The sequence below is a fragment of the Cololabis saira genome, chromosome 5 (genome assembly GCF_033807715.1).
Source record: "Cololabis saira isolate AMF1-May2022 chromosome 5, fColSai1.1, whole genome shotgun sequence".
NCBI classification, from domain to species: domain Eukaryota; kingdom Metazoa; phylum Chordata; class Actinopteri; order Beloniformes; family Belonidae; genus Cololabis; species Cololabis saira.
Genome location: NC_084591.1, coordinates 41,604,767 through 41,623,583, shown reverse-complemented (window position 1 = coordinate 41,623,583; position 18,817 = coordinate 41,604,767). Strand labels below are relative to the sequence as shown.

General features: G+C 37.6%; 1 protein-coding gene across 1 annotated transcript in view; it reads left to right on the top strand.

The window, feature by feature from the left end:
• The first annotated feature begins 203 nt into the window (after positions 1 to 203).
• The window catches only part of banp (BTG3 associated nuclear protein), a 36,540-nt gene continuing 17,926 nt past the window's right edge, over positions 204 to 18,817 (top strand). Inside the window, exons 1-11 of the mRNA XM_061722142.1 lie at positions 204 to 290; positions 3,788 to 3,866; positions 4,259 to 4,368; positions 4,468 to 4,667; positions 4,850 to 4,939; positions 5,165 to 5,337; positions 7,201 to 7,440; positions 9,196 to 9,354; positions 11,745 to 11,866; positions 13,130 to 13,201; positions 15,359 to 15,403. Of these exons, the coding sequence (XP_061578126.1) occupies positions 3,797 to 3,866; positions 4,259 to 4,368; positions 4,468 to 4,667; positions 4,850 to 4,939; positions 5,165 to 5,337; positions 7,201 to 7,440; positions 9,196 to 9,354; positions 11,745 to 11,866; positions 13,130 to 13,201; positions 15,359 to 15,403 (1,281 nt within the window). The 5' untranslated portion in view covers positions 204 to 290; positions 3,788 to 3,796. The remainder of the gene's footprint in view (positions 291 to 3,787; positions 3,867 to 4,258; positions 4,369 to 4,467; positions 4,668 to 4,849; positions 4,940 to 5,164; positions 5,338 to 7,200; positions 7,441 to 9,195; positions 9,355 to 11,744; positions 11,867 to 13,129; positions 13,202 to 15,358; positions 15,404 to 18,817) is intronic.

Here is an 18,817-nt window from a genome sequence, read left to right as displayed (position 1 = left end):
ACATCACTGAAAAAAGGTTGAGGACCACTGCTCTAGCATATTTACATGAAAATGTTATTAATATGTACTGTTCCTGGTTTCTTTTCCTTTAAAAATAAAATACAAATACAAATAAAGAAACTTGCCGGTCTGGCCCTGAGCCTGAGCCGGGGAGCTCGTGAGCGGCTCTGGAGGAAGCGCGCTCCCGAGAGCAAGCGCGCGTGCCCGCGGAGGCGCGGACTCATCTCTCGCGAGGAACGACGCCGTTATCGGAATCCCTACAAACAACACGAGAATTCGTCACTCACACGGTAATATAACCCAATCTTATACGCAGCTTATGTCGTGTGCGAGCAAGTTGGAGAAGGAGCCGGACCGACATTAACGTTTACCTGCTGGTTTTTCACTTTTTACCAATTGTTGCCTGGTGCAGCAGCGGCCCTGGGCCGAGCTACGCGCTAGCAGCAGCTAGCGGGAGAGTTAGGGCTTTAGCTGAGGATTGTGAGCGGCGCTAGCGCTAGCGCTAGCTCCCAGATCCGCCTGTGTGTCGGTCCCTGTACGACTCATTGTACCTGTCACAATTCAGTCAGTGTTTCTGAAATGCAGTACGTATTCATTCTTTTTTTTTTTTTTTTTTTAGTAAAGACACAAACACTAAGTGACGAAGGCTGTTTTTCTGGCTACATTTCCGTCGGTTTAGCGCCGGCAGACCCCCGCCCATAAACCAGACACGACCAGGTCACTTACTGCAGCAAATTACACACTTTCTCCCACACTCATCAGTAAATGACAGGGATCCTACGGGGGCTGGAAATCCTTGAAAGTGCTTGAATTTCAATGTTGCATTTTCAAGGCCTGGAAAGTGCTTGAATTTTTGTTTAAGTGCTTGAAATTATAACTCACTCAGGGTTCCTACGGGGGCTTGAAATCCATGAAAGTGCTTGAATTTATAACTGTCTTTCACTAAATTGGAATCATTATAATAATTTAGTTATTACAAGGAGAAATAAAATCAGTAAGATGAAACATAACTAGATGTTTACAGCACGATACAATGTACATAATTGTGATTAAAAAGCGGAAAAAACAATTATGAGTATATATATATATATATATATATATATATATATATATATATATATATATATATATATATATATCAGGGTTCCTACGGGTGCTTGAAATCCTTGAAAGTGCTTGAATTTCAATGTTGTGTTTTCAAGGCCTGAAAAGTGCTTGAATTTTAGTTTTAAGTGCTTGAAAGTGCTTGAAATTATAACTGTCTTTCACAAAATTGGTATCGGACTGTATAGTTTAGTTATTACAAGGAGAAATAAAATCAGTAAGATGAAACATAACTAGATGTTTACAGCACGATACAATGTAATTAATTGTGATAAAAAGCGGAAAATATAATTATGAGTATATACAGTATATTCCTGTAGATATTTCACCCCAGTGATAAGGTGCTTGAAGATTTTGAAAATTACCCTTGAAAGTGTTTAAAAGGTGCTTGAATTTGACCTTGAAAAATGTGTAGGAACCCTGAATTAAGTAATTCTAAATTACTACAGTTTTTTTAGATTATGGACTTGATTGTGTCTTTGTTTATCTTGTTTATCTTTGGCAATCATTTTCTTTTCTTTTCTTTTTACAATAGCCTTTATTTGGAAAAAAAAAAGTTTGTAATTAACTATTGTGGGTTACCGGATTCAAAAGTCAACTTTGCCTATACTATGCAAATTATTAAGCGATCTATGGACAGAGACATTTGTGTTATAGATCGCCCAACATTTCCTCCACAGTGGTTCTTGTATAGTTAAATACACAGACAACAATTATAAAAGCATTTTGACAAGTCAGCCACACATTCATTTGCATTACACAACTGTAGAAAATAATGTGTAATCACTATTTGATAATGGCCACACTTCAGTCTATACATTTCTAAGAAATAAGTGTATTATGGTAGTTGGGTAGATGGTTGTAACCTTTTTTTTCTTGTGTGTAACAACAGCCAAGACGAATGAAACCCTGCTTCATTCATCCATCTATCCATTCTGCAGTGACTTTAACTGCTTATGAGCTAATAAAAAGTCCCTTAATACCTTTGAGATCACCTACATTTTGGTTGTATTAGATGTTGAACACAGTCATGTTTTTAATGTATGTAAACAGAATAAAATCGGTTTGAAGTATACAAAGTGCCTTGGACTGTGGTTATGTGTGGAAAAAAGTGGGTATGGTAATCATGCAATTGAAGGACACAAATTCAAACAAAATTGTATCAACTTTTGTGAAGAAATGTAAAATCTTAAAACTTATTGTTGCCAAAACTTTTTTTTTCAAATAAAAGTTATGGTAAAAAGTTAGTTTTTTTTCCTCCAACACTACGCCTCATGACGTTAAAGATTTTTTTTTATATATCTACTTAATAATCTATTTTTATTAATTCAGCTTTCTGTGTTAATGGTGTACTTATTTAGTGTATTCAACTTTGTGTAACTGAATCAGGTTATGTTTGATGATGTCCTGGCCCAAAGACATGTTTTGTTTTGGTCAAAAGGAACATTTTTTTTCAAGTTTAAAAAAAAAATGCAGAATGTAGTTTGAAATAATTTAAACTTTCTTTTATAAACGTTCATGTAATGCCCTGACAATGCAGGTCACAACATATAGTAATAAAATAATAAAGTACACAGCCTCAGTTAAGATGTTAACATTTGAAGTCATAAATAAACTTCATCTTGACTTTACAGGGTCATAAATTTAGGTAAATACAATCTCAGATGAACAAACACATTACATATATTATTTGACAAAAATTGAACCAAAATTATAAAGTGTGGGGGAAAAACTAATAACACCATTGCTGCTTCTGTATGAATTAGATGGGACCAGGAGTTGTTAATCAAATGGATTTATAATAATTATGAACAAATGTGGCCACCTCTGATAAGCAGAACGTCTGGCATTTTGCTGTTTTGAGAGTGTTGCTGTTTGAAAATGTAATGCCAAGCAGATAATACATCAGCAATGATCTTGGAGAAGCAACTGTAACCGCTCTTATATGTGGGAAGATTTATAAGGCCAGTGACGAGAGTTGACAACTTTCCCATGTGTAGTTTTCACTGTAGTTTTGCAGAAAGATCAAATTGGTAATTTTTTAAAGGAATTGGAGTAAAAGCCTGCCGCTACCTCTCAGACAATATGTCAAAGTTCACAAAAGAACAATTAGGAAAAGATTGCACTAGTATTGCTTGAAAGGGTTGCATGATGAAAGCCTTTTTTTTCCATTTTTTAAGAAGAAAAAAAATAAGAAAATAGCACGTTCCCACTGTTTAGGTTTGTAAAGTTGCATTTGAACACATCACAAGACTTCTGGAATAATGTCCTTTGGACAAACAAAACCAAAGTGAGACCAAATGTGAGGCCACCTGTGCAATTGTTAAAGCTTGGCAGAAGCAGGGTCATGCAAAGGGACAAATATCTCAAGCACATCAGCCACCAAATTTAAAACAAACTGGCCAAAAAAGAAAAACAAGAATCATGGATTTGCAATGTGCCCGTCAATTCTGATACATCAGCCTATTGAAAATGTATTGGTGGGACCTTAAGAGAGCGGTGCATGGATGTATGCCTGCAAACGTCAATAAGCTAAAGGAACATCGCTAAGAAGAGGGGGCCAAAAATCTCTCATAACAATGGTAGATTTATAATGACATATAAAAAAACTATTACTTGGTGTTAGGGTACTAAACCTTAAAGAAGCCTGTCAGTTAATGAATATTATCTTGTCTTATTTCAGTGGCAAACAATGTCTGAGCCAGGGTTGGATGACATTGTCCAAATAACAGTACAGGACTTTGACCATGATGACCATACTGGTAAGATTTCTTTGAAATAATCCCAGAACATATTGTGTTGTTTTTTTTTTTCCTTTATATCCTAACTGATCTGTGGCGAATTGCTTGATAATGACATGTTCTCCTTTTCTTGACCCGTATCTCATTTCAAATGCTGATCTGTGAATCAAAGACATTTAATCTCTTAAAAAAATCCTCATTTATCAAATGAAATTAATAACTTTCTTTTATTTTAATATGTTCTATGTAACTTCTTTTTTTTTTTTTTTTAATTCTAAGAACATTGTGTATGGACCTCAGCGAAAAAACTCAGTACTCCAGCATTTTGAACAAGTTTGGATCTTTTTGTTTTGACATTCCTAAGTGAAATCCTTTGAAGGTTTTGAGGCTTTCTCTAATTAATTGCATGCCAGACATACTGGACAATCATGAAGGTGAGGAAGAAAGGCCACAAAAGAAAAAGAGGAAATTAATCCACACCCCGGAGAATAACAGTGGCAACCAGGATCTATCAATTATTAAGGTACCTATTATGTATGTTGCTGTTCTCTCTGTATTGATTGTGAACGATGCACTATTTCTGAAAGTCTGGATGCATTTGTTTTAATGTTTGTCTTTCCAGAACCTTATAATGACGTTCTCTGGATCAGTCAGCCAGCGCCTAGATGTAATTGAATCCAAGCTGCAGTCTTTGGATGCAACTTGCAGAGCTATTGGACGCAAACTTGACAGCATGGCACCCCCTTCCAAGAGTCCTATCCAAGTTCCTATGGTCGCGGGATCACCACAAGGTGCCACTCAGACCTGGAACAAAGTGAGGTGGTAAGGTTCCCCCTTGAATTCTTTTTCCCTTCAATCTGTCAGTTAAAATGGCCAATGCAGTTCTTTTAGCCATTTTAAAGACTCACTTGAATAATTTGCTTTTTCTATATCTAAAGCATCTCTATTGTGGAATTGTTTTTTCTGCCTGTTAATCACCAGTTTGTCTTGATCTTTACTTTCAGTGTTGTGCCGCAGACAAATGTAATAGTGAACAGGGAGCAACCAAAGGTCTCGGCCCAAGAAGACTCTCCGCTGGAGAACCTTCTCAGCAAGTCAGTGGCTCCCTTTCAAAGAGAACCGTATAATAAAACTCGGTCCTAACACAATGCCTTATAATCAGTGCCAGAGTGTGATCAGAACATAGCTGACTCAGTTTCTTAACCCACTTTTTAGCCAAGGTGGGAGTATAAAATACAGAATCTGTTTTTGTTTTTTGTTTTTTAAAAACAGAATGACTGGTTCCGTCAGCATATTTCATACAGTATTTATGTTTGCAGCACCATCACCAGGCGGCGTCAGAACACAATACTGGTAAAGGTGCCAGGCCCAGAAGAGAGTCAGGAGGAACAGGACAGTGGCTCAGAGGCCAGTGACACTGTTTCTAATGGTGGTCAATCAAACAGTGTACAAAATGGCCAGAATGTCACACTCATCACACTCAATTCAGAAGGTATGGCTCAATGTTGCTGTCTGATATAGAGAGAAAAGCACACATATCAGACGCGGACAAATTTACTGTTTAGAAAAGCCCACAATTGTCACTGAAATAACTTGAAACTGGCAAAAGTAATGATAAACAATAATTTAAGCAAAATTGACAAATGGAAGTTTAAGTGCAATAACAAAGGGAAACTCTACTGTTGGAAGCATATTTACAAACCGCAAAGCTTCTGGAAGAATGTCCTTTAGATTGATGAAACAAAACAAGCTTTTTGGGAAGTCACATCATCTTTATGTTCACAGACACAAAAATTAAGCGTTCAATAAAAGACTAGCTACTGTGAAACATGGAAGAGGCTCGGTTGTGTTCTGGAGCTGTCTTGATGTGTCTAGTACGGGATGTCTAGAATCTGTGCAGGTTCAATTAAATCTCAAGACTATCAAGGCATTCAGGAGCGGCGTGCTGCACAGTGTCAGAAAGCTTTGTGTTTGTCGCAGGTTATGCATCCCCCAAAAGGATAATGATCCAAAACACACAACTAAAACATCGAAGAATGACTCTTAGAGTTGTGCAATAAAATATTAAATTGAGGGTCCTATTATTTTCATCCAAGAAAGTTTCATTAGTTTGTATTTTTTTGTTATTTTATGTCTGTCATTAATCAGTTTTCAATAATTTATTCAAACTATTAATACTTTCATCAGTTTCAAGTTATTTCAGTCAGTATTCAGTATTTCGTTAATGGAAAGGCACAAACAAATCTGTCCATGTGTATATGTTATGCCTTGGGCTCCCTTTTAGTCTGGATGCGTGAATTATTGAAATGTTTGTTTTTACTTTTTTTTTTTTTTTTTTTTTTTTTTAAGATTACGCACAGTGGCAGATCTTGATTAGCACTATTATCAGGAAAAGCTACAAGTTTACTGTTTTGAGAATCTTATATCTTTTAGCTGGTGATGACCTGCACCAGTATGATAAAAGAAAATTTTTTACTTTCTGTTAACAAGCCTTACTTTGCTGTATGAGATCAATTTTCATTTTTCTGTGACTTGTTAGCACAAGAACGGTCACATCATCCATGATGCTTGTAGCAAAATAGCAGTGCATATAAAGTATGGGGAGTAGTAAGCTTCTTTTGAGTCACGTCTACACTGTAAAAGGTCGTTCTAATAATGGGTTGCTACCATGCATCTTTTTAAGAGCTCTAAATAATTGCACTGCTTGCATTTTCCTTTATTTCTGTCTCCGACTGTATTCATGTTGGCTCGGCTTGGTTATTCACATTTTCAGTAGCTTTCTTGAGCGTGTCTGGCTGAGCCCAGAAAAGAACTGCTCATTTTTTTTCCAAAAACTTTGAAAACCTAAATGAAACCCATATTGTATTTGTATGGGTTTAATTGTTGGTTGACTCATTTTCAGTGAAGAGGAAGTTCTTGGTTATATTCAAAGGCAACAATTATTCATTTCTATGCCGTTCCATGATAGATTTGTGGCAGTCGGCATTAGCTAGATGGCACCATTTGTCTCATGCATTGTTTATTTGGTGCAGTTAACTGCTAACACATGGTATAAGCATTTGACCCACATCACATTTTTGTCCTGAGTGGCTCACTTCTTTTGTACTGCCACGTGGGGGTGCTATTGTATTACATCCATTACTAAGCTGCTACACCAGTGTAGCAGTTGTCAACCTGAGAGTCAGACCATTTACAGAAGGGATATAGTGTATATGGCTTTTTTTCTCCAAATGCAAGCTGGGAATATTTTGCAAACTGTCCCACATCACAGTGTTTTTAATAGATGAGCTGAAAGAGCCATATCTAAATATCTCTTGTTTGACAAAGAGCTCTTCTTTGTTGCTTCGTTCTTTAGATGATTATCCAGGTGGCACCTGGTTGGGAGATGAGAACAACCCAGAGATGCGAGTTCGTTGCCCCGTGTCTCCAGCTGACATGCTTCATATCAGCACAAATTGCCGCACAGCAGAGAAAATGGCACTGACACTGTTGGACTACCTGTTCCACCGGGAGGTCCAGGCCATGTCAAATCTCTCTGGGCAGGGAAAACATGGAAAGAAGCAGCTAGACCCACTCATGATCTATGGCATTCGCTGTGAGTTTTGAAGTTATAACAGTCTACGATGAACACGTTTTTGCTTCCTTTTTGTTTTACTTTACTTTAATCTGAAGTAGTGGAAATATACTACAAAACAGTTTTTTATGTGCAAATTTAAAGTACTCATAGAATCCCTCTAGAGTCAGTGATACGGAAGAAAATGTTTAGTTATAAAAATCTGTAGCAGCTGCTGCAACTTGTGCAGGACTTTCTGAAACATATGAACTTGCTAATAAACGGGTAAAATGTGAGTAATGAATTCTCTTGTCTAAGAGTAACTGCCACGTCAGTGTCTGGTAACCATTGTGTATCTCATAGTTATGACATGGTCTCTGCATTGTCAAAGTTAAACTACAGCTACACCTCTCCCTGCAGGGGTTTAAAACCTCTTCCCCTCAAAGCAATAAATGACCTCTCTGAGACCCACTCACATTTAGTCTCCATTCCAGTACAAAGCTGCTATGAATAATATACAGAAATAGAATGCAGCCTGTGGTCCCAAGGTGGCTTAAAACAACACACATTCATCATTGTACACACACACACACACACACACACACACACACACACACACACACACACACACACACACACACACACACACATTAATGTGCAACACATTTTAGTGCATACCGGACTCTAAATGACATGCACGTGCTTGGTAGAAAGATCTTAATGGAGTCGCTCTCAATTCAGTGAACTCTTTGATTCCTTATTTAAGGAGACTCAGGGCTTAATGATAAACAGATTGATCTCTATGCAAGTCATTTGGCTGTATAATGTATATTTATACTGCCGTGTTAAGAATGGCTCTGCCATCTGTAATTTATCCTGCAGAGTTCAGTTTATACCCCCTGAAATTGGTTTTAGTAAATGTTATCTCGTGGAATATATGGGCTTAAAGCAGGATTAAAGTTCTGTCTGAATTCCATGTCACACGGTTGGATAGAGTTAAATTTCCCCTGCACCTTCTTATTGTTGGATAGTGAATATAGGTGTCAACCATTTGCTGTAAGTTTGGAGATGGTGAAATAGGCTCAGTTGTAATTGTATTTCTAGCTCTCTTCCATTTTTTGTTAAGGAATTAGTTTCCTTTTGACACTTTGTATATTAACATATGTCATAGAGGTTATGTTGAGGCTTTAACAGGGCCTGGTGACTTGGGTGACTCATTTCTGCCTGCCTTTTTATAAAAATAAAAAAAAATCAAAAAGGAATGAACACCTGCCTTGCTTGCCTCTACAGGACCCATCATGTGTAAAAGGGCTGCTGTATGCTGTCATCCCAATACATCAGCTCCACTCCCCCTTTGTCTCATTTTTCTATCCTCAGGTTGTAGAGGTTGAAGCCGTGTTGCTGCCTAACATAGACATGAGCTGTCAAGGGACTCTTGCCCTTTAAACCGTTTATATGGGGTAGACAGTCAGTAAATACACCTGAACTTAACTTCATGGAGAGAGGTGGTGAGGGATAGTTTGACTGATTACCTTCAGTTTTTAACTAAGCTTTATTTTAAGCTATATTTGTATTTAGCCACCTTAATTACATCTGCTTGCATCTTTTCTAGTTCTGTGAAAATTGTCATTGTCTCTTTAATTTTATTATTCTCTTGTATTTCTGGAACCTACAAACAAGCCTTCTAAACACCATATTAAAAATAAAAAAAAATAAAAATGCCCATCCTAATAACTAGGTAATGATTAACCCTCATTTTGTAAACCTCACCTTTTACTCCATTTAACTTCCCCACAGGCCACTTGTTCCACAAATTTGGCATCACTGAATCAGACTGGTACCGGATCAAGCAAAGCATTGATTCAAAGTGTCGCACTGCCTGGAGACGGAAGCAGCGCGGCCAAAGTCTAGCAGTCAAGAGCTTCTCCAAACGAACAGCACGTAACTCAACTGGAGGTAACATAGAGATAATTATTAGGGGTCTGTAGAAGTGTATAGATAAGTGTACCGAGACCAGCGCACGGCATCTCTAGTATTATAGTCCTGAGAGTGTATATACGTTGTGTGTTGGTACATTAGCATAAAAAATAAAAGTATATGCCACAAATGTACACCCTACGGTCACTTAAAGTTTACATGGGGTGGAATTCATTATCGGTGATATTTGCTGCTGCATGACCACACATACTTCTGGAAGCATCAGATCTGATTTATTTACTGGTGTTGGGGCTGAACCAATATTAGAGTATTGTTTAATGTGTTTTCCTTCTGCTTACTTACTTTATGGAAGTTTTAGTTAAGTCATATCAGCCTTTATTGACTTCGTCATTATAAGAGCAAGTTTTCTTACAGTTGTTACCAAAGAATAATACGGATCACTACCAAAGATGAATCATTTCAGCCTAAGGTAACATTAAATCCACCTAAATGTTATTTCCATTCATTTTATACAGGTGGAACTACATTCAGTTCAAATTCTTGGGTGGTCAGTTTTATTAAGATAGTTAAGTTGTAAAGTGTGCATGCACCATGATTTTATAGATGAGCTGCGTTTTACTGACAGCAGAATTATGTAGTGCGCCTTTTCTTTTCTAACTTTGTTTATTTTTATGCAGGAACACTTTATGCACACGGTTAACACAGTTACAGGCAGTGATCTCACGTGCATCTCAATTTATCTGGTATATGAACAGGCTTTCACCATCTGAACTAAAGTGCAGTTGTAACCTTGATCACTGCAGATGTTTGTAATCTACACACAATGCCTTGTGTCCTTCTCTCCCCGTGAGCCAACACCTTTCACCTCTGACCAGGGAAAAGTTAACCAGGAGGGAAAACCCAAATATCCTGTGTGTACACACAAGAGGCAGATTGCCAGGTCCTGCCTGTTCAGGCCACACACACCCTGGAGGGTTTAAGGCAAATGTTAGCTTAGAAGGTGCATCCGTCAGCCTGCAGCAGCAACAATATGAAACAACCTTAATGAGATTACATGCTAATTGACTGGGTAGAGGCAGTTTTCCTGCTTTTAAAACTATGTGCAAACTATCACCTAGAGCTCAGATCAGCTCTTTAGTCTCTACATCCACTTGGCACTTAATTCTTCATCTGGAAATACTGAGAATCTTTGCATAATGTATTAACAATGAGGCATAGGTGAAAACCTTTATTTTAGGAGAAGTGTTTGTAAATTGTTCTTGGACTTTTCATCTAATGAAAACAAAACTTTGGCTAGTTCACACTGCAGCTCAATTCTGCTTTTTTTTATTGCCTAAATCAGATACATATCTGATCTGTGTCGAGACGATCGCAGTCAAAGCGGTCATGTCGTATTTCATCCGAGTTTGACGTCACTGGAAATGGGTGTTTTGTATTGAAAGTCTAGAGGAGAGGCGCTGACGGATACATTTAAGTCTTCCTCGATATCCTGAAATTATGGATAAACTCTGTGTCAGTGAAGACCCTCACATCGCGATCCCACCACAGGTCCCTACTCCGCATCCATGCATACCTCTGTACAGAGGGAACAGCCAGTGCTACACAAAAGACCATTGTTAACATTTGTCCTCTGTCTTTCCTTCTTCAGTTGGGCATAGTTTTGTTGGGTACGACTGTTCAAGTACTTCCAAATTGTTTGACAAACACGTGATGCATCCATATTTACTTCTGTAAACACCATGCACGACGTGATGTCGTGTTTTCCTCTGCGCTTGCGTGTCACTTCAGGTCCACAAACCATTCACACTTAAACTGATGATCGATTAAAATGATAACCTGAATGACGCAAAAAAAAAAAAAAAAAAAAAACATTAAGCATGGTGACCTGCAGTGTGAGCTCTGTTGTCAAACTTCAAGATAGTCTCCTTGAACTCTGTTAGTAATCTTCAAAATCTCCTTTTGTAATGATTCCGCTTTGACATCTTACAAGAAAAGGGGTGATTTGGTGTGGTTTTCTTCAGTGAAAGAATATTTTCTTTGGCTTGGAGTGGATCTGTAGGCAGTGATGGAATATCCATCCAACCTTGACAGTGTTTAGACTGAACATTGAAGTTTTTGTTAGGCTGCTACATCATCAATGTGACTTGTTGGATACCTTGAGAACCGTTGTGTATATGTAGGTGTTTGTTAAAATACAAACAAGACATCACCCTGTGGTGGTCTGGAAATTAGCCAGTTAGTATAAGGGCCAGCTTTTCCTTTAATTTTGCTTTCTGGGTCTGCCTGTGTTTTGGAAACCTTTTTATTTCTTATTTTTAATAGTAAGGAATAAGTTGTGTTGTTTTTCTGATTATGTCCCCTGTACCCTTGAAGGCATCAATAACATGACAGCTTGTCCTCCTTTGCAGACGAAGGCATCGCAGACGAGGCGGCTCACATTGAGACCGCCACCCAGCAGACTTTGCACTACACGCTGGCCAATCAGCAGGTCCAGTTTCACCGCATTAGCGAAGATGGACAAGTTCAAGTGGTGAATGTCATATCTGTCATCTCTGTCTCTCGTGGAATCATAATGCATAAAGACATGTTATTACACTCTTTTCTCACATTATTTCTTTAAAAACTTTTTATCTTACCATTAGTTTTTTTTCCTCTCTTCCTGATGTATTTGTTAGGTTTTCATCTTAAAGTTGCATAGTGCATGCAAGTAGTTGAACACAGGGGAAGGTCACAACCCCTAATGCTGTGAAACTTCATATTGGAGAATACTGTATACCACCTTCTGTCAATGAATGAGTAATTCATGTTCAGTAATGAGATGACCATGAACAGATGTTGTGATTAAAGGTCATATTCAGGCCTACGACTTCACAATGCATTTTCTGTTGAACAGGATGTGCCTGGAAGTCTCAATTCCCTTTATCCTGATATAGCTATAAATAGCCGATTTATTGCACGAGAGAGGAACAGTTTTACTGACCTCATAGAAAGAGGTTTTGAAGTTCGACTGAATTCCTAGATTTGACGTTTCTATTTAAAGGTTTATTGTTAAAAGGTTTATGGTTAAAATTAACATGTTCTTTGAGAACAAGTGGCAGACAAATTCAAGATTTAAGAATACATTTCACATGATGCATCACTTATAATTTAATTTGGAGATTATTCTCTGCATTTCATAGAAATATCACCTCACCTCCCTTTTTTTTTTGCCCTTGATCAACTATAACGTGATCCATAGATTTGACAGTCCAAAGAAAGGTCCAACCCGGTGGAGGACATCAGGGAAGGAGTTCACTCTGCACTTCTCACCCTGCTGATTCACAAATGGCAACAAATTAAGGATGCAGCGTGGCTAGAACTGCACAACATGCAAAAGCAAATCAATCATACCTACAAACACTGATAGGGCATGGCAGGTTTTCATTCTATAATAAACTATATTTGTCATTACCAGATTATTGTACATAAACAGCATTAGGAAAACTTATTTTCATTTTCTTTTCTGGTATTCAAATCTTTTTAAAAATCATAATGTCCATGTCACTCTAAATGATTATTTTCTATAAAAATGCCTCTAAAATGTAATTAGTTTGACAAAATAACTGGCCATCCTGTATTATTATTGCCAGATTTCAGACTTAAACCATCTCTTTGTAAACACAATGTATTAATAATAATAATTGGTTGCAGATTTAAAAAAAAAAAAACTTCTTAAAAGCAATCTTGAATGCTTTATCCTATTTGTGTTATTGTTTCAGCTGCAATTTTTGCTTTTTGTGCATATGTGTTGCAGATTCCACAGGGACAGTTGCACATTGCTCAGGTACCACAAGGAGAGGAGGTGCAGATCACACAGGACAGTGAGGCAAGTGCAAACGTGTGCGTGTGTGTGTGGGGAAAAAGAAAAAGTAACTGGTTGGTCTTGAGTATTTCTTCTTGATATATTTAATTTCTAAGCAAATGGCCTGCTTAGGATATTTTGTCTCCAAATAATGATTGTAACAAAAGTTTTTGCATGCTTGAGACGTTTGTGGAGGAAAAAAATGAACGATATTTACACTAACTGGCCCCTTTATTAGGTACACCTTGCTAGTACTGTGTTGGAGCCCCCTTTGCCTTCAAAACTGCCTTAATACTTCATGGCATTGATTCAACAAGGTTCTGGAAACATACCTCAGAGAGTTTGGTCCATATTGACATGATGGCATCACGCAGCTGCTGCAGATTTGTCGGCTGCACATCCATGATGTGAATCTCGTGTTCCACCACATCCCAAAGTTTCTCTATTGGATTGAGATCTGGTGACTGTGGAGGCCATTTGAGTTCAGTGAACTCACGTCATGTCCAAAAAACCAGTCTGAAATGATTCGCGCTTTATGACATGGCATGTTATCCTGCTGGAAGTAGCCATCAGAAGATGGTGCACTATGGTCATAAAAGGATGAACATGGGCAGCAACTATACAGACTGTGGCGTTGGCGCAAAGCTCAATTGGTATTAATGGGCCCAAAGTGTGCCAGGACAATTACACCATTAATCCACCACCACCAGCCTGAACAGTTGATACAAAAATAAAATCCCACACATAATGAGATCTGCTGACCAGCACTAATGAAAGTAATTTATGATGAGGCACGTGTGGGTGGTAGAATGCTTGGCAACTGTTGCATTTCCTAGTGATAATTCAAATTAAGGAAGTCTTACCTCACATTTTATAGGCTGCAAGAAAGCCTGCTTCTAAAATAAAGGAAAGACGGATAAATCACTGCAATAATCTGATTAGGAATCATTCATTACCCAGTTTAATCCTTTTGAGCATTTTCTTCTTTGCATGTTTCTTCTGGCACATGCAAAGAGTATATAATAGCAGTGTGCAAGGAGGCAATATTTGACAGATTTATGAATTATTGGAAAACCAAAGTTTATGTGAAGAGCATTTTATTGTTCATGCATTATAGCTTATAGCCCGTGCAGATGGGTATGTTTCCACATAATTCTCAGGTCTCATGTTCTCCATCAGAAAATGCTGTAAATACACATAGCCTGACAATAAAATTATAATTCAAATCCAGACTGGATTAAAGAGGAATTCCTCCATCAGAATCATTGTTAACTATTCTTTAATATTTGAAAAGAGAAATTAGTTTCAAATGACCAGTTTTGCATACACACTCATGCTTGTTATCCGGTAGTGTATATACATACCGGGCGTGCATGTGTGGCAGCTCGACATTTTGTGCAAAAGTAATTGACACTTTAACCAAATGTTTTTCTCATTTCCTATTCGAGCCTTCAGGATGAAATACACAACTGAATGAGAGACGAAGTAAAGACGAAGTAAATTGGAGGCAGAAAATCTCTAAAGCTTTTCCTGCTCTTTGTGGTTGAGCCCAGAATTTTTTTTTCTCTCCTCTCCTTCCTATTTCATGATATTATTTGTTTTTTTGGAGTTCAAAGCTTAGCAACAAAATCCCACATCTGCCAACTGCCACTCACAGAATATGTTTTCATTAGGAAAGGGCCTCCTTCATCAAACACATTGGTTTTAGCATGCTTGAAAGGAAATTGGTCATTTCAGAGACTACTCTGCTCTTTAGCCATATAGAGAGCCGTATTGTATGCATACATGAAATATGCAAGAAAGAAACACAAACATTTTGACTGCGTCAGCATAGATCATGGCAAGAGTAATGCATAAATACAAGGATATTATTCACTTCTTGATATGAACAGTATAAGCAATGCTTTCAACTTCTGCGTGGCTGTATGAGCATGCAAGGGTTGGCAGAAGCAGTTAGTTGAAATTCTTCTCAGTTATTGACAACCACGTTTACATAATGCTGAACAAAGGATATTGATCAACTTATACTGAGTTGATTCCCCAAGTGAGACGGTTCTTCAGCTGTTATATTAAAAAATAGCTGAAATTGTTTTCTTTCTTTGTTTGTATTATAATTATGATATGGTTTTGAATGCATGTCACTATCATTCTGCAGGCTCACATGTCATTTCTTTATTATAGGGAAATCTCCAGATTCACCAAGTGCATGTTGGTCAGGATGGACAGGTAAGAACACCTTTATTTTAAATTGATAATAGATTACTCATTAATTTATTATCTACATTTTAAAATTAGTAATTGCCTAAAGAGGGCCTAGAATCTACCGGTTGCAATGTTTATATGTCTTGAAGTTGCAATATGGAACTTTTAAAAGAGAGATAAGACGATGGATGGACCAAATAATAAGATAAGTTGTAAACTGATCTGATTTGTTGGATGTAATAAACATAAACCAACAAGCAAGCAACTAAAAGCCTTACAGCAGTCACACACACACACACACACACACACACACACACACACACACACACACACACACACACACACACACACACACACACTGTACCCCTACACACCCATTCTTGGTTTTTATGTCCCCACTGTGTGTGTGATTGTTATCCATCTCCCCTCCTCGATTTCTGTCTTTGGACTTGGGGCCCTTCCTGTTTTTCTGTCTTGCCTCTGGGATCCAAGTGAGTTTCGATCAAAGCAGAGCTAGACTGTGTACAACCATTGAAAGCCACATATGGATGCCTGAAGACTGTTATAATTTCTCATTCTTGATTTGATCCTGTTTGTCTAGAAGTGAGGCTTTAGGGAAGGAAGTTCTTTCTCACGCTGGCCGTCTGCTGGTTATACTGTTTTGTGTTATTTTGTCACAACAGGTGTTTTATGCAACAGCTGTAAAAGGTCTTTTTTCATGAAAGGGGCAACAGATCTTCTCTGTTGAAGTGGCTGCTTAAAGAAAATGTATACATTTTTAATTATTTTGTGATATTTGGGACATTATGAATTCTCTAGGTCTTAAGCCAATAATGTGGGTGGATCAGTGACACACACCCCCCTTTTTTCTTATTTTTTAGGGCATGCATTTACAATTACAACCAATGTGTTGGCATACTGTGGCTGCCAAAGCTGTCAGCTTTGTTGGGGGATGGGGGAAATGCATGAAATTGTTCATAATTGGATCCTGGCTCAGCTTTAGTTGTAACACAGTGCGGAAAATTTGGTGTCGTCCTCTGTGTGTTGTTGGAGTAGATTCTTTTGTAAGACGAAGAGCATAATTTCACATTTACTAAGCAATCAGAATGTAAAATGATAATGCAATAGCTTTCCAAAAGCGTCTGATTAGCCTTACTGGATCATATTTAATTGGCTCTGCAGTAGCTTGTGCAATATATCCACACAAACGCAACCAAATCAAGATACTACTTACTGTCAAGCTTTTTATGGTCTCAAATTCACTAAGAGGAAGCACCTTTTTGTACATTTGCCAATAAACAGACCCAAGAGCTATTCACCAGTAAGGATTTCTTTTTTATTTGCGAAGTAGTACTTGGATTATAGTAGTTGCTTTTTATGGACCACTTGATCCCCCAAACTGAATTATAAAACAAGTAAATGTCTGTTTTCACGGGAGGAATCTTAAGTCACCTGCTGACCTGAGCTCTGCTTTTAGCTACTTAGTTTGGCATTTTATTGTCTGATTAATATCTTAATCATAAAGTTTACTAACACGTTCAACATGCTATTGGATATGTTTGTATGCATATATTGGAGACATATGAACACATCTGTTTTACATGAGTGTTTTTGTTGTTGTTTTGTATTGTTTTATTGGCTGGTAAACTTTGTCTGTTTTCACTTGACTGAGCAAATGCCCACCCACCCCCCCGCCGAAAAGAAAAAAAAGAGCTCAAACACGCCTGCTGATGTCCTCGGATGACCCGCTTGCTCGGCCTGACAGCAGCATTCCTCTTTCCTCTCTTTAGGATGTTAAACAAGTTTTGGCTCGTGTTTAGTTTAGATTTTGCACCGCAAAAAACATTTCCAGAAGTTATTCATGTGAGTTCATGAACTAATCTGAAGTCATCCGTTAAGTTTCACTGCTTTATGTTCCATATGATATAAACAACATGCATTAATGAAATTAACACAGCTTGATGCTGTAGTTTATGTGTGTAGGCTCTAGATCTTTTTTGAACAGATACCAACATATCCTGGGATATAAAAATTGAACTACACATTGCTCAAAGGCATATGCTCTCTTTGCAGGGTTCAGGAGCTCATTTCCATAAAATGCTCCTCTATTTACCCTTCTCTTTTTTTCTTTTTTTTTTTTTTTGTAAAGATCATAGTTTATTTGTTTTGGCACAACACTCATAACTTTACAGACACAGAGAAACGTACTCTTTCAGCCTCATGCTGCAGATCGAGTTGTTCAGACACATGACGATGGCAGCATTTCTGTTCTGATTTTCTCATGGGCCTAAGGGCAAGAAAAATCTCAGGTCAACCCTTACATTTGATGAAACCCAGAAACATCAATAGTGCCTAAGAAAGTATTTTTGTACCATTAGCACCTATTTGAGTAGATAAATCATTCATTCAATCATTTACCAGATCGGGTGCATATAACATGCAGATCAAATATGTTCTTATCATTATTGGTTCAGTGTATCTTGGAAAAAATTAATCAAGAATACAAGACGGACAATAAAAATCAGGCCTCATTCTCATGTATGCTGTCTAATGTGTGTGTTTATAGAGAGACTTGGGTCAATTGAGCTGTGCATGATGTCAGTGTTTTTATAATCTGGTAGAATACTGCTGGCTATGTTAGCTTAACCTGGCCTACGCAGTTCATCACACCCCACTGCTCTTCTCTTTGTTTCTCTAAGGGCTGTTTCCTGCTCTTTATTTAATTTTTCCTGTGTGGTGAGCTTGTGGTTACACCTTTTTTTTTCTTCCTTATATTTTTTTTTTATGGCCACCTGCCACATCCAGTTGCTCCAGGTTACATTGACTATCAGATGTTTATAATCCCAGTTCACTGCCTTGAAGAAAAAAAAAAGCGGTATTCTCAGGCTTTGAGTTTTAAGAGCTTCACACAGATGTTTTTGAGCTAAATGTCTCCTTCAGGGTATTGTAAGTTCTGAGGATGTTTCTTGGTTGTCTAGATACTGCTTTTTTTAATCTATCTGCAATAAGATTAAGTATTAAAATACACATTTTGAGATGGCCTGGCTTGCAGTCTTCTGTCAGATGTTACTTATTTGTGTAGACTTGTATCTTCCCACAGTTGCTGCACTCAAGCATCCCTTACAAAATTTCCAGTTAAAGAATCATGTTTCATGGAGAAGATGAGTCTTTTTTGGCTTCGGAAGTTTTTGTATCATGAGATAAACTGTATAATCTCTTGATGTGATTATATCTTCTGATATGATCCTTTTTTTTGTCACTGGGGGTGGAAAAAGATAATTGCTTAGCTAATTACTTGTTATTGTGCCAAAGCAATCTTAATGTCTTTTTTTTTTTTCAAACAAAAAGCAAAAGTGAGTTCTTGTCAAAGTGTTTGCTATATTGTCAGTGGAAAATTATCTTTATTTTCCTACATTATGTGGGTATACTTGTTAAAAA